At 37.1% G+C, this 23,836-nt stretch overlaps 1 protein-coding gene and 1 long non-coding RNA gene across 4 annotated transcripts in view; one reads left to right on the forward strand and one right to left on the reverse strand.

The window, feature by feature from the left end:
* The first annotated feature begins 79 nt into the window (after positions 1-79).
* Positions 80-23,119, forward strand: LOC127387034 (uncharacterized). The gene is made up of 3 exons (XR_007890038.1): positions 80-137; positions 1,091-1,195; positions 23,064-23,119. It is a non-coding gene; the product is annotated as an uncharacterized LOC127387034 (long non-coding RNA).
* The window catches only part of PRKACB (protein kinase cAMP-activated catalytic subunit beta), a 67,743-nt gene continuing 50,554 nt past the window's right edge, over positions 6,648-23,836 (reverse strand). For all 3 annotated transcript variants that reach the window (XM_051624904.1, XM_051624903.1, XM_051624905.1), the window contains exons 4-10: positions 21,352-21,450; positions 20,438-20,520; positions 19,783-19,909; positions 17,602-17,697; positions 16,033-16,155; positions 13,828-13,992; positions 6,648-9,711 (exon numbers count right to left, since the gene is read on the reverse strand). In XM_051624904.1, the coding sequence (XP_051480864.1) occupies positions 9,586-9,711; positions 13,828-13,992; positions 16,033-16,155; positions 17,602-17,697; positions 19,783-19,909; positions 20,438-20,520; positions 21,352-21,450 (819 nt within the window). In that variant the 3' untranslated portion in view covers positions 6,648-9,585. The remainder of the gene's footprint in view (positions 9,712-13,827; positions 13,993-16,032; positions 16,156-17,601; positions 17,698-19,782; positions 19,910-20,437; positions 20,521-21,351; positions 21,451-23,836) is intronic.

A 23,836-nucleotide genomic window follows, 5' to 3' on the forward strand; every position in this document is an offset into this window, starting at 1 on the left:
TATGGCTCCCGGTTGGCCAGGCCGAAAATGCTGCTCACCGCGAGGAGAAGTAAACCAAAGATAGCAAAAATGCGGAGAGATTTAATCCAAAATTAATCAGCTCCTCTCAACGAGCAGCACTGAAAGCAGGGGAAATGGTGAGGATGTTTTAAAATAAATCTTACTCCAGATGTGGAAGCAACACAGGTTTAACATAGCTGCTTGCCGCCCAAACTGAATTAATTTATAGCAATTTCCTCTCTATTAATAACAGTAGTCTAAAAATCCCTTTAGCATAATTTCCTCCCTAGCAATACACGACTAAGAAGGGACCTTCCAGGCCGTGCAGTTTGATCTCCTGCCCTCACGGCCAAATCCTCACAAGCATGTCTGCATCCAGCACTGTGTTTGAGTCCATAAGGAATCTCACCCCACTTTTCCAGTCAGAAAGCCTGTATCATGCTCCTCTCTACTGGCGCTTAAGAACTTTGAATTTACAACTTGAAAAACACACACATCGTTTATACCTATTTGTTCCTGTAGCAATATTGCTAACAGTTTACTTCTCTGTTTCTCTAGTGTTTACTTGCTTATTCCAACTCAGCTGCCTGAATGACCATGACCATAGCCCATTTATACTCTCTCTGTAATAAGTTCTGCATTTTCTGAGCTCCGTTTCCCTTTCCTCTTTGTGTATGTTGGTCTTCTAGGAGCAGACGTGTGGCTCTGTGCCCGGGGGTGCCGTAGGGTCTCAGCAGTACCTTCTGCCTTCACTTTCTTCTCTGGAGAGCCCTTAGCTCCACACTGCGCTTATGGAGGACTTTCATCTCACCCATACAGCACTGATTATTTCAGACATCCTAGGATCCTTAAGCACCTTGGGGGCTTTTCCACAGTCCATGGCAATTACTGTACACCCAGAAAGCGCAAAATCCCTGTTACTACTCCAGGTTGCACGTTTCCAACAGTTTACTCTCAGAAAACTCTCTTTCCTCGTTTAAGGTCTTTTCCACTCCAGTTCACGTTTGCTTGGATGGAATTTTGCCACTTACCTTGCTCCATTGCATTGACAGCTTAATATCTGTTGTCTGTCTCTCCCTTTCCTACTTAGGCACTGCATAGAGGAATGAGAGACAGCTCTCTGCAAGGTCCTCCAGTCCACCCATGGAGTAGAGCAATGAAGCTCCTCTCTTCAATTCCTGCCTTGGCCAAGAAGGTAATCCAAAAGCTGTGCTGTGTCTTCTTCAGAGTCCCCTCCTGACCTGTCAGAGTTTTCTGCAGGCCTGAGCATTGTTGTGTTGCTCTGAAGTTCTGCACAAAGCCTAGACAAAAGGCCAAAGATAGCATTGGTGTAAAGCAAGTGTAGAGGGAAGGCAGGCAGAAAACTTGGGGCAAGAATACAGCAGTGCGTTTTGTACTAACCTGGCATTAATTTTGAAGGCAATTAAGTTGAAGGATACATTAAAGTACTATGTCAGAGCACAACAGTCAGCCTCGATTTATATTCCATGCAGTTACCTAGGTACACTCTTAAAAGGTAAAAAACACAGATGTGCAGAAAGTTTTCTAAAAGCTCTGGGTTTCAGGGTCAACGCCTGGGTTAGGAGCTCTGCAGGCCCACGGTGCCGAATCAGCAGCACAGCTCCCTTGCTGCAAGCCGGGAGGGGAGGAGCACTGCTCGAATTTACTGACAAGGCAGTAATTAACAGCATGGCAAAGACCCTCTTGTTTTGTCTTGAAGGGGAGTCCCTTAAATCTTTGCTTTAGTATGCTAAGGTCCTTTTTACACAATAAGCATTATCCAACCTTTTTTTTTTGTAATCATACAAAGCTCCAATAACATGACTGGAGTTAGATCCTCCTCACGCCAGGTTAAAAATGGATGTGTGCAGGAGCTGACTACAATTCAGAGCCAGAGGTACCTTTCTGCTTTTGCTTCCACTGGTTTCCAAGACTGAATTTCTTAAGTAAATCTTCCTGCACGTGAATTATATCCACTTCACTGAGAATTTCCTGCCCTACTTAATTTGTTGTACTCCTTTTGATTCTGGTAGCTGCTCATATTTAATAAAGCTACTGTCCAGGCTTAAACCCTTGTTATTTTAAAGCTTATATTTTATATCCAAACAAACATTGTATAAAACACAACTAATTCTGCCCATACTAGCAGTAGTACCTGCCACACATTTGCTTAGCGTGTGATAATGTAGCAAGAAGCTTATAAAAAGTATTAATATGAAATACCAACACTGTAAAACAGAATCCAGCCTAATAAAAATATTTTATATGAATATGGCTCAGACATCTCAGTGAAATAACTTAAATCTGTGGGAAATCCAAGAGGTAGCACTTTGGTTGTATGAAGTGAGGCAAATGGAAAAGCACAACATGCTGATAAACACAATAATAGAAAAACACAATTACAGACAGAAAAATATCACTAAAACACAAGCAGAAATCTCAGCTATATTTCAAACACTAAATGAAGAAATTAGCTAATTTGTTTTTGTTTTTTTTTTCTCCCCACTTTCCTGGAAAGCTTTTTTTCTCAGGAGTGAAGAACTTACCTATCACTGAAAACCACCTTGGTGGCCCAGTGAATATTTTTCTTATAACAGATTATTCTTATCATGCACAAAGATCTATACAACACTTGGATAGTGGCAAGCTCTTGAAGGGTGTCCACCTTTGCTAGCCATAGCCATTCTGGGGAATCATCAAATTTCAGTGGTGTTCAGGTGGACCATTCAGTGAGTTTCTAGGGTGGTGAAGTTTTCCACCAGATATCCAGACAGAGTAAGCCAGTAGCAGGCAGTTTTTCCCTGCTTTAGAAACATCCAGATTTCTAAGATTTGTCAAGCACCCATGTCCTGGTAAACACTGGCATCTTAACATGTTATAGTTCTGGTATAGCTGCCAGAACTGATAGCAGGATGGAAGACCAGAACACAGCATTTCTTCCATGACATGGAACAGCTGTGGAGGAGGATGCTCCTTAGCCCACTGAAAGCACCCAGAGTAGGTTGTGTTCTGCAGTTCTCAGTCACTTTTCGGGGGGAGGTGGGGGTGTGCTTATGGGTTCTCTGTTTGCAGGCACTGAATTATCAGGAAACCAAAATAAATCATGGTAACCCTGCACTTTGTATGTAAATATGAAAGATCAATGATGCACGTGTTGTCTGGCAGAACGTGGTAGGAAACACTACCACGGAGTGCAAGAAAGGAACCACTGTCACAGCAGGGTCAGTGTTCCAGTCACACATGAGATGACCCTGTTTTTCCTATTATCTCCTTTGATATCAAACCAAACAGATATTCACATCTGAACATGAGCAGACATGACCTTTAAAAGTTATGCATTAAGGTTGTAACAGTTACACTGACCTTTTAAAAATCTGCTCAGCTCTAAATTGTTTGATGAGACTCTGATCAGAGATGCTCTCAAAACCACATTTGCTCTAACTTTACTTTCTCTCAACTGCTCTGATGGTCATGCCATTCAGAAAAATATTTAACAGCATTTTTTGCCTGTAAACATAATTAGTAGAGATACATCTAAATTTGATCAGCATCCAACTCTAAAAATGTATATCCTCTCTACTATAAATACTATATAGTGAATCAGCTTAGAAGCACTTCTCAATATTTTTTGTGACAATCTTTGATTTAAAGGAGTTCATTTATTAACTTTAAATGCACACAATATAGAAATGTGACTGTGCTAATAAAACAGACCCCCCCAATTCTAGCCTCTAATGAAAATAGGATTTATGAGTCAGGCAGTTTTAGGGGATTTTTCATACAACTTGTGCAACAATACATATTATGAAGAAAATGCTTTTGTTCAAATTAATGTCAAAACCTCCTTTTTTGTTTTGCTGATGCTGACATGAAAATCAGCGAAAACATTCCAAGTATTAATAATTAACTCAAGGGTTTAGAGGGAAAATCTACTAATACATAAATACTTATGGTTAGCATTGCATGTATTATCTGACATAGTAAGTGACTGATACAGTCCAAATTTCTGCTCTTAAATATTTTCCAACTCTAGTTCTTACTAAGCTCTGAAGCTGCCGTATCTTCCACACACCTTTCCACACCTTGTCAATGTGCCACCTACTGGCAAAGGAATGCAGCTACAGCCTTTTGCTACAGAGAAGCTACAGGTGAAGCTGGAATCGTGATTCGACCCTGGTGCACAAAAAAAAAAAAAAAAAAAGCCCAAGAAAAGTGAGCCGAGTTCTGTTCGTTAACAAGCAGTTGCAGAAATAGGATCAGTTTAATAACTTTAGACATAATACTCTGAGTATAGTATTGTACAAACCCCTAGGATAAAAAAAAGCATTTGTGTTGGTATTTCAAGTTTGCTCATGTGGCTTTAAAAAAGATCAAATAAATTATAAGAGTTTAGGGAGTTCCCCCCAGCATTCACTGCACTACGTCTCTGGCAGGAAACATACCTTGCAGCTGACCAGTCCTGTTAGGAAATTCTCTTCCAGAATGAATGAGCCATGGGTGCTTTGGCCACAGGCGGTGGCTCTCTGATGTGGATGTTCTCCTGGAGCCAAGTCCCTGGTTTATGTCCTAAACCACAGAGCAGATACTTCCACAGAAAGAGAACCAGTAACTAACGACCAGTTATTTCTCCCTGTAATTAACTGGACACTCAGAACATACGGCACTACATGCCAGGCCGCTGAGACCTTGCTCCATTTGAGTCAATATACCTACAGCTGTGTTCTTTCCAGTCTTCCACAGCATCTTGGAAGCAAAGGCAATGGAAAAAGTCTCTGACCTCTACCTCCCAGCAAAGGAAAATATCTGCTACTGTGGTTGCATACATATGGGAGCAGATCACTGGCCTCTGTCCTCAAACTCCTTCCAACTAGAACAACCTTTCCATCCCTGAAGAACTTTTGTGCTGCAACCATGTCCATGTGTTGGGCAAAGGGTTTCCTCTATCTCATCCTTAGAAAATATGCCTCCTACTCAGAGAGGCTGCTTTTGCAGAGCATAATACCCAGTTAGGCACTAGATTGCTACTGTGTAATCTATCAAAATCTAAATCTTGTAAACTGAGCACTAATAAGGAAAGTTTGTCACTGGGTCTTTCTTACATATTTCACTGACCATGACTGAATGAAAATGAGCATCACAAATACCAAGACCCACATAAAGACAATTTTTAGAAATACATTTTTGCAAATACATTTGTATGTTACCCTCTGAGGGAGGGAACAGCACAAGCAGACTATAAGGATTCAAAAGGAAATTTTACTGAGTTTGAAATAGACTATTGGGAACTCACCCCAATGACTAAACTACATTTTCAACATACACAAGTTTCCCTTAGGTAGGCATCCCTTTTTGTAGCATATATTAAAAAAAAAAAAATAATAAAAAAGGCAAAAAAAAGCAAGCAACAACAAAAGGTCAAAATGTGGCTAGACCTCAGCTTTGATTCAAACTTCTATTCATCATCAAACTCAGAACTTAGGAAGTGAAGCTACAGTGAAGGTATCTCGAGATCCTATCTTCTTGGATAACTGTCTTACCCTTCTGATAAACCCTTTATATAATTTCTGTGTAAGACGACAAATATTTACTATCTATTCAAACATCCTTATGGAGCTCTAATCCTTCCGCTGGAAGGGACCACTGCCCAGTCTGACAGTAGATGCTCCTATTTTACTCCTGTCAGAAGCCTAAATCACTTGGCTCCTCAAGCTGTCAATTAAAAACATTTTTAAAATGTGTTCAAGACCCACATTTATAAAATGTGGTGGTCCAACAGCTTCTCTTTTTTTTGTTTGTTTGTTTTTGTTTGTTGTTGTTGTTACACAACGCCCACCTTCCAAATAAAATAATATTTTCACCAGTTTCTTATGGAATAGTTGTCAAAGTCTTATCTGGAGTCAGTCCTCCTTATGCACGGCAAATCAGAAGAGCAGATGTGAGACCTTCAAACCTGCTACTCGATAGGCCACGTCTGAATGGGAGCTACAGTCAAAGCAGAAGACAATCTTTCTGCAGGTTCTTAGCTCAGCTTTAGAAAAAGTACAAAGGTCTTTAAAATGGGATTTAGCATTTGTACCATGAAACCAAGAACAGAAAATCACAGTCAGTAGAGGTACAGCAGAAGAAGCAAAGGGGTCAGAGCTCCACCCAGAAAGCAGGAAGAGGAGGAGGAGCTGCGTTACAGAGAGGGGACCAGAGCCTCTCTGAACACTTGCAGAAAAAGCCTCAAGACAGACAATACCAAGACCATGAACAGTCTTTACTTCTATCAGTTTCACAGCACAATGAAGACACAGCACAAAGTTTGTACAGCGGGATCTGCAGACAGTTTAAAAACAGGCAATTATCTTTAATAAAAAGCACAGAGTCTGAATGTGAAAATATGAAGACAAACAATACTGCAGCTAATGATCACCTTGCTTGTCTTTGATTGTCTAAGAAGTCCAACTTACTGACTTCTCATAGTGCCTTTAGTGTTCTCCACACCATCTTAACACCCTAGTTAGTGTAAAGCTCAATGGGTCCCAACTAATATGTGCAGTATGTTTCATAACCTTTTCCTATCGCTTCCAAACCCTGTTTGCAGTGTATGGGGAGATGCAACAACTCTCATCATACAACATTCTGATTCACAAAGAAGCAGCACAAGTGTTGTACATAATTTAATTTGCACTTCTGTATATAAATGTTTACTATATTGCACACTATTGCAGCACTTAAAAACATCTAATTATTTGCAAAAATTAGTAAAATACTTTAAAGGATTTAAAAATAAGGGTTTTAATGCAACTGACAAGATAATAAAAAAGCAATTTACTTAATGAGATACAATCCTTTATGTTGGAAATGAAAGTTACATACAACTAGAGTACAATTAAAATATACCATATAGTTCAACACTTAATTCCTCAAATGTGTAAAATTAACAAGCTTCTACTGTCATAGATATACATTTTTTCCATATTGTGAAAAGGATTTTTCAAATTAAATACAGGTAACATAATATTCTGCAGTTATATTTTATGACGGTGTTTAAATGAGAGGGTTGTATAATACTCACATTGTCAAATGTACTCACTAATGCCTTGGAAATTGCACACTTCCCCTCCTTTTCCAAAATAGAATCTCATTTCCATACTGAAGTCTATTATGCCATATTGGAAAAGTATTTTACTTCCTAACATGATTTTCATAAAATTAAAAAATAACATAATATCATGGCATTAAGATGACTCTTCCACTTATGCCCACATAGAATTTAATCTGGATATCAGACAGACATGTCAGAACCAATTTCCTAGACTTTTGTCTTATTGTACACGCAAGATGAATGATTACAGTATTTTACACAACAGAAAAATCTTTGAACTTTGCTAGAATTATAAATGTAGTGATTAAAAATTAAAATCATAACAATCAAATAGTGATCTCCAACATTTATTAAAATCTTTTAAAGTTCATAAACGACAACAAAGTTACTGTAGAATTTATCGCATACAGCTAGCATACAGCAGCATGTCCTTGGTCTAAATGAAATACAAAAGATTTTAACATTTTCATACAAAGGATTTTTTTTTTTAAATTTATTAATGTGACGATATATCTTTGTTACATAAAATTTGCTACAGCAAAGTATCTTATACTTTTCTTGCACGTATGTAAATATGGGTGGACAAAGACTGCATTCAGTGTCAGCCTCCTCACGACGTTGTGCAAAAATGCTCAACAACCGAAACATACACGATGTCGGATGGTATGTTTCATACCCTTTTGTAAAATGTCTACAAAGGCTTTTCTTAAAGGAGTGTCATACAGATTAAAAGGAAGGAATGCCAGTGGTTTATTTGCACTGACATTCAAACAAATACAATGGCTATGTATCAGTATAGCTCGTTTTTGTTAAAAACAATTCATCCTTGTATGCATGTAAATTTATCATAAAATATGAGTCTAGTTTAAACTGTTTAAATGTGCTGTTTTAAGACAGGTCACTGAGACAGCCAGAATAAAGTGTACAAATAAAACTACTATGAATAAGTTTAAAAGCAACCCCCAAAAAAGTGCTGAGCCACTGATTATTAACATTGAAATAAATGTGTAAAGGTGCCCAAAGCTAGCACATGATAGCAGTATCTTTTAAGTCAGTTGGTGAGAGTATACAAAACATAATTAAGCCCAAATACTTATATCTGTGTGACCATACATTCTGCTTGATTGAAAGAAAGTAGGTTAGAAATGTAGACACCACACTACTAAAATAAACCCAGCTGTTGCAGTTTTTAAACTTTGTCTCTTTTCTTCATGAATGAAGTGCTGTAATTAAAAAGAAAATGATTGTAGCAGTACTCCATCCTCAGTTTACTAATATAGTATACCAGAATAAAAACTTGGCAATAACCTCTTGCTCTTATCAGCTAACAAAAAATAACCGTGTTCATCCAGCGATGCATCTAGAACATTATTTTGCATTTGCTAAACCACTTGTTTTTCACAGCTAATGGCAGAGCGCATTTTGCTTTTTGTGGTGTGGTGGTTTTTATTTTAATGGGTGCCCCTTTTAATCAAAAAAGGCTCAAAGCAAGGAATAATTTCAGAGCCCAAACAGTGGCTCTTTGTTGTTGTTGCTGTTAAAAAAAAAGAAAACGTGAATCAAAATGAATCAGATTCTCTACAATACTGACCAAAACTTCCTTTAAGAGTTTAGGGTTTGTGTTCTTAAAAAAGCCATTTCATACCTGCCAACTGAAATGCTGGTAAATTGACTTGCTTCAATATGGTCCAAAATCCAGACCAGGTGGAATCACTCCCTCTGAGGAGACTGTAAGCTTGCCATGGTACAGTCTGGTTACAGCAATTTACCTACTGCCTAGGTGGGAAATACATAGGGAGGAGGCAGTGATGAAAACTGCAGGGATGTAGAAAACCAAGGCACGGGGTCTAGCTACTGTCCCCTACTTAAGCCATCCAATTGATTCTACTGAATTTTGGTCAGTTTCCAGGAAGAAATGTTTTTAAGTTAATTTAGCAGACATTTATATGGCGATAAATACTACCTTCAAAAATGCTAAAAATGTTGGCTAGGTTTAGTCTGAGCTACTAAAAATTATAAATTGTAGCATCAGACACAAGACAGACAAGAATTATTGGCTGGCACAGACTAGAAGCAACATTTATCTTTCACTTCAGTCTAAATCACACTAGCCGCAACACCTTCCATTTCACTCACACAAGTAATACATTATTCAAAATAAAATGGAGCATTCTTGGGTAAAAAACTACTTCATTTTAAAGGGGAAAAATGAACAATACACAGAAACAAAGAACGACAGAAACCAAAGTCAAGTAGGAAAGTGGTCTATTATTCTGTGTTACTGCACAAACAGTGCTTGCTTAATTGTGCCTAGTTAGAAGGGTTGGTGCAAACTGCACACATGGAAGATGGCAATAAAGACCTCAGTCAGCTTTGTGGAATGAAGTAACTAGGTAACTGTTTTGACATATGATGGTCTCAGCTCCACCTCATCTGTTAACAGAGTGCAAAGATCCCAATGTGAGCCCTGATGTCATCTTGTCCTCTTACTCCTACTAAAAATCAGCAAATTCTTTTGCACATTTTTCTGTTAGAGACGCACGAATATCTTCTTCTTCATAGTCATCAAAGTTGCTGGTATCTCCAGGGCCTCTGCACTTTGGTATGAACGGAGCTTCTACCTGTATTTGGGAAACAAAAAAAAGGACATTAAATGTGCTTTTGTAAGTACAACAATATCCCCTTTACTCCTCCTATCCTGCCAAGAAACCAGACATTACAGTAAACCACCTTAAAGTTGTGGCACATAAATAAAACCAGCCTAAGAAGGTGCAAGCCTAGATATATGAAAGTGAGTTGAAAAAGAATAATACCTCACTGGCAAACGTAAATAATAATAAAAGTAAAAAAAAAAATCAATTTCACACTTCAAAGTTTAGTACTGTTCTTGCAGAAGAGACCCTGCTCCCAGTGCCTTGTGGTGTGGCTGCATGCAACAGTGACATGGTCATGGCAGAAGCACAGCAGATTGATTGCCATCAACACTGATCAAAAATCTCAGGGCAGTTTGGAACCCCTCCCCTCCTACTTAACAACAATCCTCTATTTCCAAAAAACCCCAACCTAACAGAAGTTTAAAACAGTTTGTTCTGCACTTCCTATGAAGTTCCTCCTAGGACCTAACTGTAAGTAAGAAGTAAAAGCCTTCTCAAAACCAGACCACAACTGAGACACCAGCAGGGACTTGAAGGAGTCAGTAAAAGATTTTACAGAAAGCTAGTGCAGCTCTCATTAATGATGGAAAACCCCTTCTGGGTACAGACTGCCTCCACATCCTCTCACACCCACATATATACTTGATTAGCCTTGAGATACAGTGCATCTCATGCCAACTGCATGATAGTAAGCCATTCATATTCAGGTACTGGACCAGTCATTTCCCAGGACCCTTTAAAGTGCTGTTTCTTAAAATTGAGGAAATCTGCAGCCTCTTGAGGTTGACCTTGCAAAAAAATCCTTGGGTCTGGCTACAACTTGAAAGTCTCAATCTTTCTCTTCCAATTTAGCACAATTCAACCTCTGCTCATCTTGAAGTTAAACTGAAGATGACATTAAATGAAGATACAGGCCTGCACAGGGACATACCTGCGTTTTTACTGTCTTGACAGTTTATGCTGACCTTACACAGCCAGCGGGAATAAAAAAAATAACGAACCTCAAAGGAGTTGTTCCCAACTTGCAGACACTGAAATGCTATTTTAGGGAACAGACTACTAAATTCCACCTTCACTCACCTACTGTTAATTCAACTCTTAATCCTTCTAGTCTATCACACCTCTAAGTTCAAAATTAAGTTTAATTACTTGCTAAAATAATTGCTACATTATTGAATCAACTGCATGTTGAAAGAAGGCATAAGCAGGGTTTGGGATTGATGGGAGGCAGTGATGAGGAATGGATGGGAAGGAAGGGACCAGAGAGAATGGAAGATCAGGGAGAAGGTAAGATGCTGTTCTGCAACACGTCTAGGACAAACTGGAGATGGAGACATGATTAGTAGTACTGCATTCCTCTTTTTCATTTTACAGGTGCCCAATTTATTCGCCTTTACAGCAAAAGAAATTATAGCAAAATTATTGAGGTGAGGCAAATTTAAACTAGGAAATACAGATGTCTCTCTCTGGGACTTCCCAAGGAGCACGTGTGCCAGAGGCAGCACAGTGGGGAGACAGATAAGCAGGGCAGGCATGGCTCCAGCTGAGGCAGGGGATCAGATCACACTGCGCATGCAGGGAGCTGCTCAGTGCCCCAGGTACATTAATGATGGCAGAGGGATTTGTGTGTGGAAATCAGTAAATTAAAGAGGTACAGCACAGAGGAATACAAATTAAACTCTGATGACTTTGGGTGATAACACTGTATACCCCTATGAAATAACAGTAACTTTCTGCATTTAAAGACTGTGCTACAATTGTCACGTGTATCCTTTTGTCCCTAAAACAATATACATGTATAGGTGATTCATCTCAAGAAAATACAGTCTGTGGACATATCTAGCCTACAAAGCCACACATTTATCATCATCTGAATTGTCTCTGTGCCTTCTGAAATTGACTTTCAATTACTCTCTTACAACAAAGCTTGGAGCACAGGAAATACCTTATTCACTGCTGGAATTTTAGAACATGTTCAAATGAAAAACCTCAGACTTTTTCCTATTATCTTCACTAAGGGAATTGCTAAAAAGAGATGGCAGGAGATAACAGTGGTTTTTAGTAGAAATACCTGTTTGGTCCTAAGTACAACCACATTATCAGGCAGTATTTTAATAAACAGCTATGCAACCATACGAAGAAAACAAGACTTGATCTTATCTGAAATACTAAGTAATAGACTGATTCCCTTATGACTGCAGCATAACAAATTATTTACATTGTATTAGTTGTCAAGGAACATACTCAGGAAAATACATTATGTGCTAACAGCCACTGTGAAAACCTAGTATAAACTCAAAATTTATTGCAGTATTTCCATGACTGCATAAAATTATATTGTAATCCATGCTGTTGTTTCAGACCCTTAACAGTACAGTATTTACTCCTTAAAATTAGAAGCTTTAAACTTATTTGGAATCAGATTTCACAATCCTTTAAAACTAGTAATAGCTATTCTGACTGTAATACTACTTCACGTCTTAAAATATTTCTTGTGTCTGTGAAAGTAATTCTCTACAGCAGTGCACTAGAAACCCCAAGAATATTTAGCACAGTATTAAAACATCTGATTTAATATTATGGGGCCTGGGTGTCCCCTGACAGCATACTGGTGGGAGAAACTCAGTGCATACAAGTGTGCCTTGTAAACAGGCATTAAGAAAGCAAAGAATAGATAATTGCAATTCTGCAATGGCGAATCTTTTCTTAAAAACCATCTACATTTAATACAAAAAACACACGATGTGATAATTGTACACTGTCTTCTAGTAATTAATACATCAGTGAATACTACAACAAATGTACTGTCAGTTTGTGTATCCAAACAACCAGTTTCTTTTTATAAACTATTGTTAGTATCTAGGTTTGGCCTTTAAAATACTGCTGTTACAGCAGCAAGTTCATGTGTCTATAGACTGTTAGCATTTCAACAATGTAAACCATTTCCTTCAAATGTGTTATCACTTAACTCTAACCTCTTCACCAATATCTAGACAAAATTATTTTTCCATGTGAGCCATCTAGGACAACACCAATGGAGTTATTTTAGTCTTTTGTTGTTCTCTATTGAGAAACCGAGAATTCAGAGATTGCATTTAAGAGAACAAGTAAGTTCTTAGGAATCTGTTTCTAGTAACTCATTAATCTACAGATACTTAACTTTGACTCTACCTTCAAGGGAAGAAGGAGCTTTGGAGCTACTGGAAGGCAGACCTAGACTAAACTGTCATAATCCTCATCCCTTTCCCCAGCTTCCTTCCCCTGCTCTGCTTCATTCATCCTGGCAGCTACTAACATGCTGCCCTCTAACCAATATGTTAATGGCTGCTTGTGCGCTGCAAATATTCCCAGTTGTCTCTGTTGCTTTCTTTCCTACATGGATCCAAAGCTCACAGTGCAGACTGGGCATGGTCTTTCTAAAAAACACATTAGAAGTCACGTTGATCCGGCAGGTCTAAAAAACCATTCTAAAAATGCCAGGAAAACAGCATTCATCGGGGCTCTTCCTGTTGCTACAGCTTATGGAACTGCAGTTGATTAAAGCCTAGTGTCAGAGGACAAAACTCCTCAATACACACCCATTACAGCTGATCCCGGCCCAGTCTCAGATAAAGCAAGAAGGATGGAGCATGTCTCTTTTACAGAAAAATAAATGCTCTATCTTTGGCTAGAGCTTCTCCACACTGAAGCACAGTCTGATTGCCAAGAACTAGCTGGAAAGGAAAACAGATTCCTCTCAGCTGTGGAGCAGTATTTATAGATGGCACTATAGCAGGGGTTAAATAAAAAGCAACGGAGGCAGGAGATGGCTCATTCTGAGATGTTACAGAAATAGACTGAAGCACAGCACATGTTAAGAGAACATAAATGTAACACAGAGGTCCAGGATAGAACACCAACAAGAAACAAACATAATTCATCCAATATATACTCTTCAGAGTCTCAAAGATTAAACTACTTTCACTTTTCATCTGTTTAATTAAAAATGACAGATTTAGGAAAGAAAAAAATAAACAAAATAATTAGAAATTTAACTTCAACCCCTTAAAGACCTGTAATAGTTTTGATCAACAAGGGTCCTACCTTTCTCTGGTAAATGGCAATCCAATCCGTAGTTGCAAACCACTTGTGATTTTTTATGTCATTTACACCATTCTTGAGATTTCCGTATCGTTTGGTCAAATCTACCTGGAGTAAATTTCTTAGAAGATCCTTTAAGTCTGAACTGAAGTGTGATGGGAACCTTACCTAAAATTATACATCCACAACATTAAAAGCAATATACAAATTTGATTCTTCCCCCTGTGAAGTAAAACAACGTTCACACAAAAGGAAAGATTGCAGCCATTTTCTGTTCCTCCTCTAAAAACAATTAAAGCAGGAATGCATGTAAAGAGAGATGATTATTGTTGCATATCTGTTTCTGTTTCACAGCACCTTTATCAATAGCATTACCTTGCATATCTACCATTTTTTGAAGTGAAAATTTCTAGACTTGGGGAAAACTGTGAATTTAATGTAATAATGATATAACAGCTAAATTTAACTTGGCTCCCCACTAACACATCATCACCTTGAGGCATTCTCAACTGTTTTCTAGAACCAAATTCTTACATTTTAACATATCTACATATGCACACTGAGAGAGGCACACAGGAGATACAGGATAGTATGACACATATATATATAGACAGGCTATATAGCCTATAAATATATATGCTCTAAAATAATTGAACACTCAGTGATCATTTATGAAAATTCAATCTGAAACTTTACACCATACTGCACTCTGTTTCTGATAATAACAACACCAAAAGTCTTACATAAAAAATAATACAGCACTACTTAAAGACAGCACACAAATGAGTGGCTTGCCAATTCATTCAAAGCTGGCTATGAAATATTTGAAGATGATTAATGGGATGCAATTACATAAGGTTTTACTAGCAAAAGATCTATTTGATCCCCATTTGAGATGGGGAGAGAAGAAAGGGGAAAAAGAACAGTAAGAAAGCTGGATCTGTCATGCCCCTATTTTCAGTGTTTGACACTCCCTATGTTCAGTTATGATGTAAATGTAGAACATGGAGTTTTTTGACATAAAAACATGTTCTGAAATCAAGACATCTGATAATCAAGGACACTGCTTCAGTTTACCTGAAATACCTAGACAGCTGGGAAGGAAATATTAACTCCATTTATAAAGTAGAGAGCTAACTGCATGAGGTAGATTAAATGAAAGTCTTAAGGTTATAAAAGAAACATACTGCTAGCTGAAAACTGAATGTTAGGAGTTTTCAGAGTTCAAATCCAATGCTGTTTCTGCAACCATCCATCCATGGAATCAGTAAAAAGAGGTAGATAGTCAACAGTACAAATGTTGAGCAAATTAGATGCAATTACTAAAATGCCCACTTTTTTTAGTTTAGAAAATATCTGTTTCTTTTTAAAAAAGTATTTTCATAAATGAATTCCCATATATTCATGGAGACAGCTGAAGGGTCACGGTGTTACACTTTGAAAAAGCAACCACAGTCTTGATTTAAATAAGGTCCTAGACAGGACTCTATCCCATTGCAGTGGTATCACAGGGCCCACTGAGGCAATTCCCTTGATTAGAATTACAGAAGTAAGATGTGGCACAGCAATTATCTGTGTAGGGACAGGGAAGAGAAGAACCGTAACAAATCAAGTGAGTACAAAGAAGCATGAAGAGACAACATTGTCTGGCAGGAGAAAAAACAGAATGATCACATTTTCATGTTATCTGGCACACTAAGAGATATTAATGAAAAATAAAAGGAAAAAGTGGGAAATACTCTTAAAAAATTTTATGTAACAGTGAAAGCTGAACACGACATTAGACACGCCTTGAACTACAGAACTGCAGAAGAAACCTAATATGAATTATGGAAACTCTCCAGAGCTTCTTAAAAGCTGCAAAAATATTTCTAGAAAAGAAAATAACTAGCCAAATTAAGCATACAGCTAAATAGTTGTTAGATCAGTTTTATCCAAGCACAATAGAATATCATACCACAATGTCTGCAAATTTAATAACTGCATTTTAAATTTGAAGGCAGGGAAGAGATTTTTAGAACTTTGATTTTTAATATTACTGTAACAGTATCTGTACTTAAGAAGTATACATTACAAACTTTTTTCCATATTCTTTCCAAATTGCTCACTGTCCAATAGTCAGCAAATTATGCATCTACTCAACACAAAAAAGAGGTTCTGCAAAGACAGAAATCTGCATTTTTGAAAATGCAGAGAGCCTTCACTCACCTTGCCAGACACTATCTTCTCATAAATTTGAATGGGCTGATCTGCAAAGAATGGGGGATATCCAGCTGCCATTTCATAGATTAGCACTCCTAATGCCCACCAATCCACTGCCTTGTTGTAACCCTGGATAAAATGAGAAATACCACTGTTAGTATCATTGCTAACACAACTTAAGATTTTCAATAGGTATTGATGGAATACAAAGAAAGGAAATGCACTACTGCTTGTTTAATACAGAACTTAAAACCTAGCTCAAACGGAAGCTCATGGATTCCAAAAGCAATACACTTAAAAACCTAATGCAGTGATGACAGTGAAACTGTGATAGAAGTGACTTATTGTGCACATATTTCTGTGTTGACTATTAGTGATGTCTTTACACTGATGTGACAAGACTCCCTAAAGTGTTAGCAATGAGCACAAATTATTTACTTACAATCAAAATAATATTTTACAGGATGATTGAAACTTCTTTTGAGGCTTAGTGAAATTTCATTTCCTATATTGTAAAGGATCAACTTTTTGCTTGATTATCCACATTTCAGAACATTAATTTTCTATGTAGTTATCTAGCTACAAGATCATAAAAGTAATTTATGATCTGATTTTTAACACCTGGACATAAAATAATTACTAAATCCTACTTAATATTAAAAAAGACAGAAAACTTCACCAACTGCATCCATTTTATGTGTTCTCCAAGATCTTGTATAAAGCTCAGGGCTCAGACTCAGTCTTTACTGAAAAATCTACTATGAAAAATTTGTAGTAGATACACTGCAATGTCTTCTGCTGCTTTAACTGCATAGGGGCAAAAAACCTGCAAATAGCTAATATTTTTCTCCCCAAATAGAAGTATTTTCTGTTTACTCTTAACAACTTGCAAAGGGTATTTCATTAAAACACATATTAAATGCATGATTTAACATTATGCATTATGCTTGTTTATATCACAAGCAGTTCCATAAATCATAAGGGTATTTTTTCTTGCAAAACAGGAAGGGCTGCCATTGAATAGCCATATGATAAATAATATTTATTCTATGTTCAAACACTTAGTGCAAGTACTAGACACAAACTGATCAACAGTAAGCTCAGACTGCATGTACTTTATGTGTAAAACCAGAGGTGTGTCATGTTTTATTTCATGTAAAGTGCCTTAAACCTGAGATACTCTGCAAATAGTTATTTAATGACTACTGCTTCATCACATGGTTCTTGTTACCTCTGGAGGTCCTGTTCTAGCCCTTTAACACTTCAGAACATAATCACTCAGATGTGCTGCTCTGATAACCTAATTACAGATTCTTTAAATCCCTTTTCCCCTTGCAAGTTACACGGCAAGCTAAGTTGGAAGTTCTGTAGAGTTATGTGAGAATCCCTGCTTTGAAGTAAGTTTTAGTATACTAAATTTACAATGCAACGATTGCATTTTGTGTAATTTATAAAGAGCTAACTGGTCAATATGTGATTTTTGGAAGCATCAGCAATTGTTTATCCCTCTGAGTTTAAAAACTGGGTGCTGAATGTTAGCTACATGAAATGCATCTAAACAGCAAGACAAAGTACCTTGCTGAGAATTATTTCAGGTGCCAAGTATTCTGGAGTCCCACATAACGTCCAAGTTCTTCCTTTTACTCTTTTTGCGAAGCCAAAGTCTGTGACCTGTCAAGAGAAGAAAGAAATTGACTTTATTTCTATGAAGAAATTTACAATTAAGTACTTCTGAAATACTTCGGAAAGCTACTTTATACCGAGGAAAAATTTGCTTCTCAGATGATAAAGGATCATATAGTCAGATGTACCTTTAGCAGCCTTCAGTTCTGGTACTTCTAATTCAGATAGACAGAAGGTTTCTTGTAACAAAATAGCTATTTCCCCTCTCACATAAGTTTCTATTAATAATTTAAGAAATCAGCAGGAACTATGGTTTACTAATCTTTCACATGTACTGCAATTACATTAACCTTTTTTATATACTTTCACATCAGACTGTTTACACTACTGAAAGTTTAAAAAGCAAGATATTTATCTTTTCCTTTAGTTTACAAATAAAGGAATCACAAAAACAATCAAGACATCCACTGGTCTTGTAAATTTAGAAGTTTACGGCATAAGTGTATAAAGGTTATTTATAAAACTAGTGTGGGAATAAGACAACATAAAAGAAGTCTTCCAGGAACTTCTGCATATCTTTGAAAGCATCTCCAGAGTGAAGCTTGCTTATTTGAGGACTGGGAAAGGTTGGGGGGGAGAATCCTATCTGTGATTTTTCCTGGACTATATTGTGGAATACACAGGGAAAGCCAGAGAGGCACACGTGAAATTTTGGGTTCAGTTTCAAGATACCAAGTCTATGCTTGTTTGGAGATCAATTTTCTTTCCTTTCTCCTTCTTGGTATCATTTTCAATCCATTCTCTGAGAAAACATACTGTATCTAAATTATAATCATTGCTAATTATTCAATAGCCTGTGCTGATGTTTCTGATACACTAGTGTCCCAATTAAACAAGACAAATTCCAAACTATCAAGGCAGCTTTTGGTTAATTTTTGGTAGAAACAACAGCAATCACAGCTGGAACTGAACAGAGAGGGTGACGTGCTGACTAGAAAGATCTGCTTCAGTCATCAAAGAATAATTTTTGTGTTTGTGAATGCACATCAGTCTATGCAAGAAGACACTGCTGACACAGGACAAACTGTAATGGCTTTAAAATTCAAAAAAGAAAATGAGTGGAGTTTCTAAACAAAAATTAATTGGAGCTGCAGTATCAATATATGAACAAAATCTTTTTCCCTCTGTTCAGAAGCAGAAGTGAACCAAGCTCACATGGGAAGAATGACTGCTGGACCCATTATCACTTGCAGTTTCCTACCATCACAAAAACATCCTGTTGCATAGACAGGTCGCCAATTCTGGAGCAAGCTTTCCATAGCTTTACATTAATGGTGCTCCCCAACCACATTAATATAACTTGTCTTTCTCTTTTCCCTACAGTGTTGTTTTATTCTCCGTGCAAAATTTTATGGTTTAAACAAAATATATGAATCCTTTGCATTTGTCCCAAACATTTTTGTTACGTGTTTTACTGTTAGATTCTACTATGGCAAAAGACAACACAATGAGGAGAGTTTCCACAGTTCAAGGACTGCCAAGCACTGTGGAGTGCTTGTCGCTCTGCAGCACCTACAGATGAAAAGGTGCCTTGAGAGGCTGCTGTAAAACCAAAGCTGTCATCAGCAGCACTGCAATTCTGATCTCAACTCAGCTCTTGCTCCAGATACGCTGAGATTAGGACTCTCCAAGGGTGGGATTCATCTGACTGAAATTAAGTACTGTACTGTCCATGTTGACATCTAACCTGGTTATCCTACAGCACCTATACAGACAATGGAGAGAACCAGACATTTTAGGGCAGCTTTCGTCTAGTTCTAGGGCAGACAGATAAAATAGGTCAGATGAACAGAACCATGTAATCACCTACTTCTCACCACAGACCCCAAGGGAAATCTTGACAACTCGCTCAACTGCAGACAGCTCCATTGTGCATACCTAATTTTAGTCAGAGGAAGTGCAATCTAATGGTTTTAACCGTAACTAAGCAGTAGGGCATTTTAATGCTCCCTGAATACATGCTGATATGCCAACCATCGTCAGACCACTTATTCTAAACACATTTGCTAGAATTACCAAAGCCTACGCTGTGAGACAAGACTCCACTCCCTAAATATATGAAGAATATCATACCTGGATGTATCCTTGCTGATCAATTAAAAGATTTTCAGGCTTTAGATCTCTGTAGATGAGGTCTAATGAATGGAGGTACTCAAATGTTAGCACTATCTGAGCTGCATAAAACCGTGCATGTGGTTCACTGTGAAGAATTAAAAGAATATTAAGTAGTACCCCAAGGCTACACTAAATACTGAAACAACCATGTAACTGCCAGGGATAGACAAATTAAGTCTCTTTTAACTGTTTCTTTTACAGCATAACAAGGTAATAATAATAATAAAAAAAGGCAAACAACAAACATTTTATAACTGATACTCTCATTCCCTAAATTTAATTTAAGTCTTGCATTTAAAATACACATGCAAATCTAGATGAAGGTATCCTACAAGACAGAGTTTAGACTTTAAATTTTACTTTCAGAAACTATGATAAATTTCAGTGACACCATGCATAAGAATGTCAAGATTCTATTGTGCATAGCTCATGAACGCCTGCATTAACTAATTAAAAAATAAAACATAATTACAAGTTTTTAATTGCTTGACTGGTTTAAGTCCTCTGAAAGAGGATTGGAATTTTTTCCTCAATAGTCACAAATGTTATGAAACCCTCTTCCCAAATTAGCAATATAAGCCTTTCTAAAGGGAAATGTCATTAATACTCTCACCTGAACCTTCCAATTCTTCTTAGATGTGAAAACATTTCACCACCAGGAACATACTCCATTACCATGTATAAATTAGAATTGTCCTAAGGAAACAAGTAAAGACACACAAACACATTAGACATGCTATAGTCTCAGTAACTCCTTAGATACAGTACAATTTATTAAAGAATGAAAATGAAAAATTGTAGCCATCCAATGATGTTAATAAATACAAAGTGACACAGGAATAAATTCTCTAAGTGAAGACATGTGACAATAGGAGCTCCAGGTAACTCCAAGAAGGTAATTAATGAGTTCCTGACACAGAATGGTGTGTCAGTGACCTAAAGGATGAGATGCCTACTGCAACACGAGAACCTGTACTCTTAAAAGTTCAGAATTGACAGCCTGAGGTATTCTTGTCCCCTACAGCCCTAGCCCCAAATCTCAAAACTGAAATGATTCATTAACTTAGATGCTAATCTCAAAGTTGTTCCTTTCACATTTGTCATTAAGACCTGTCTCAGATCTACATCTCAAGCAAAATATCTGCAGAACAAGGACAAATTTACCATTCCAAATACTGGTATAGAAATACATCCTTCAGTTTCTGTCAAAGACAGAATGATGTCTAAAATCTGCCTGCTGTAAAGAATCCAGTTTCCCTCCGAAACAAGGGAAATCTCTAAGAGTTTAATTTAATTTTATTAATTTATTTGGAATTGTCCTTTCAGTCATCATCTGGTGAACTATGGTGTGTGGAAGTGTGCCCACAAGAGCAGGAACTCCTGCTGGACTTGCCAACAGTGTCAAGTGAAGCAGCTTTGAAAACACTCTTAAAACTATTGTACAGCAAAAGTTAAATGTTTTAATATCTGAAGTTTAAGCATGCACTTTCCTGGACCCCAAACGACCACTTTCATAATTATGGTTACCTTAAATGAATACTCCAGTTTTACAAGGAAAGGGAAGTTCACTGCTTGTAATATTCTCTTCTCATTCAGTGTGTGTTCTATTTGCTTCAGTTTGACAACCTATGAGAGAAAAAGACCTACCATTTAATTATGAGATTTCACAGCTGTTGATAAATTTTTCAGTGTAAAAATATAGCTGAAAGCAAGCTTGTAATTTTACAGATATTACTAGTTCAGTAAATGAGCCAAGATTTAAAAAAGTCTAACAATGTTTTAAAAAGTAATACTCAAGCAATACTGTTTGCAGATAATTCTAGGAATAGTGTGTCTTATTACATGCTGAGTATAGGAATCAGCAAGGAAAACACCTGTTTACATTTTCTTAAGATCACTTTTGTTTGTAATGGAGATACTTCTGCAGCAAGATAAGAGTTCCATAAAATCCATTTGATCTTCAGAACCTTGGCTAAGAAAGGCAGCAAATTGTATAAGACATGTAATTATGAATTTTGTTACGAGTGAGTGGGAGTAAACTGACTTATTTTATATACCTCACATGTTAGTAAGGAGAAGACTAAGAGAATACAAATTTAAACTTTCCATTCTTACAAACCACAGCTACTTCTGCCAGACCTTTCAATGCATTTTGCTTTTCTGCTTAGCAAACTGCTAAGCAAAAGTATTAAAAAAATTTAATGCTACCTTTTTAGAATTCATTATGATGTCAAGCTGCTAACAAGGCAGCAAGCAGCAGATTTCTGATCTTTGCCCTTTCTCAGTAATTAACAATTGGTTTCCTTGTCTTAAAGCCCAATATTGCATAATCAATTATTTCCATATTACTTAAACCCTACTGCAAAATTTATCTACATCTTTTTTTGAGAATGGCATGATTTCCAAGTAAAGTTACTTTTTTTTTTTTTTCCCCCAGTAGAAAACAAGGATAAAATGCATAAGACTGATCAAAACAAGTCTGGTTTTACATGCTCAGAAATCAAATTTAACAGCCATGAATAACAAATAAGGCAGATATTCCAAACCTGACTGAAGCTGTGTTTAAATTTGTCTTTTAGATGCAAAAGGTAGTACCTATAAAACCACACTACTGTTCTGAAGTAAGTATACAAAAGAAATAGCAAGTTAAAAATATTAAATCTCTTCTAAATCACAGATCTTCAGGGACCAAATAAAAATTTTGCTCAAATCAGCTCATCTGTGGGAAGCATCCCCTTCATCTCTAAAAAACTGTGGTACTGGAATCATCCATACCATCAAAGCAGCTGAGGTCTTAGTTTGACATTGTGAAGCATTCAGGCTGTACTGCTTGCCAGGACTTTACCACCCTTCCTGCATCTTCTGCTGGTTAGATACTGGAGGGTGACAGAAGCAATACCACAGGCTAAAGTCACTCTCTAACACTGCAAAACATCAAACTGGAGCCTCAGATAACACAACTGTGCTCACATTTAAGCTCAGGCTTGGGGCATGTCCAACAACAGCTTCCTGTAGATCAAGCGGTACCTTGTAATGGCAGATTCTCCAACACTTTGTTTGTGTCTGAGCTTTTGTTAATTGTATTTTCTTTCCAAAAACAGTTACATAATGAAATCAGCCAAGCAATCTTTCAGCCTTCCTAATTCAAGGCAGTCAAATAAAGGAATAACAACCCTACACACAAAGCTACTGGCTACATCATCTTTTTTTTTTTCTTTTCCATAACCTGATGAACCAAGCATAAAACTGGATAACAAAGGGACACACAATATACTGCAAGTCCTCTGCAATCATTAGGTATGTGAATTTCTGCTTTTACCAGATAATTTTCTAGCTATAGCTATGGAAGTTCTCTGTGTAGCAGCGGGATGTTCATCGTGCCTTGTGTTACAGCATAACTCCCTTCAGCATTTCACCATACTGAGCAGCCATACTGAGGTAATGATGGGTGACACAGTTAGAAATCGTCTTGGCTGTTCTTCAGTCATACTATGCTGGAACATCTTTTTAATGAAATTGGATATTTTAAAAAATAAAAGTGAGAAGCCATTGTTATAGGAGAATGCTGATATTTTTAAAAAAATGTATATTTTCCACTTAAAAAAAAATATTCAGAATTGACATAAAAGGGTAAGTTAACTTTATTTTCTTCTTTTCTGACCATTATAAAGCAGTCTTTAATTAAATGACACATTGGTCAAGATCCAGGACCTTAAATCACATGTCAAGAACTTACTTATTTAACTACAGCGCTGTATTTTGCTTTTGCCAAAGAATATATAAGCCACCTTACAAGCTAACTGGTAACATTTTATTGATGCCTTGGACACCACTTAGAGCCTCTCTACCCTGCCATTCATTTTATGGGACATTGTAAGAATCCTACACATTCTCAACAACTGAGTCTGCTGGCTAAAAAAGAAAGTCAAGTGTTTTAAAGTATCATCAGTATCCAAATGTGATAAGCAAAGACACAGTAAATGCAACACAGTTAAGTCACAGTTACCAGATC

Source organism: Apus apus, chromosome 7 (genome assembly GCF_020740795.1).
Source record: "Apus apus isolate bApuApu2 chromosome 7, bApuApu2.pri.cur, whole genome shotgun sequence".
Lineage (NCBI taxonomy): Eukaryota > Metazoa > Chordata > Aves > Apodiformes > Apodidae > Apus > Apus apus.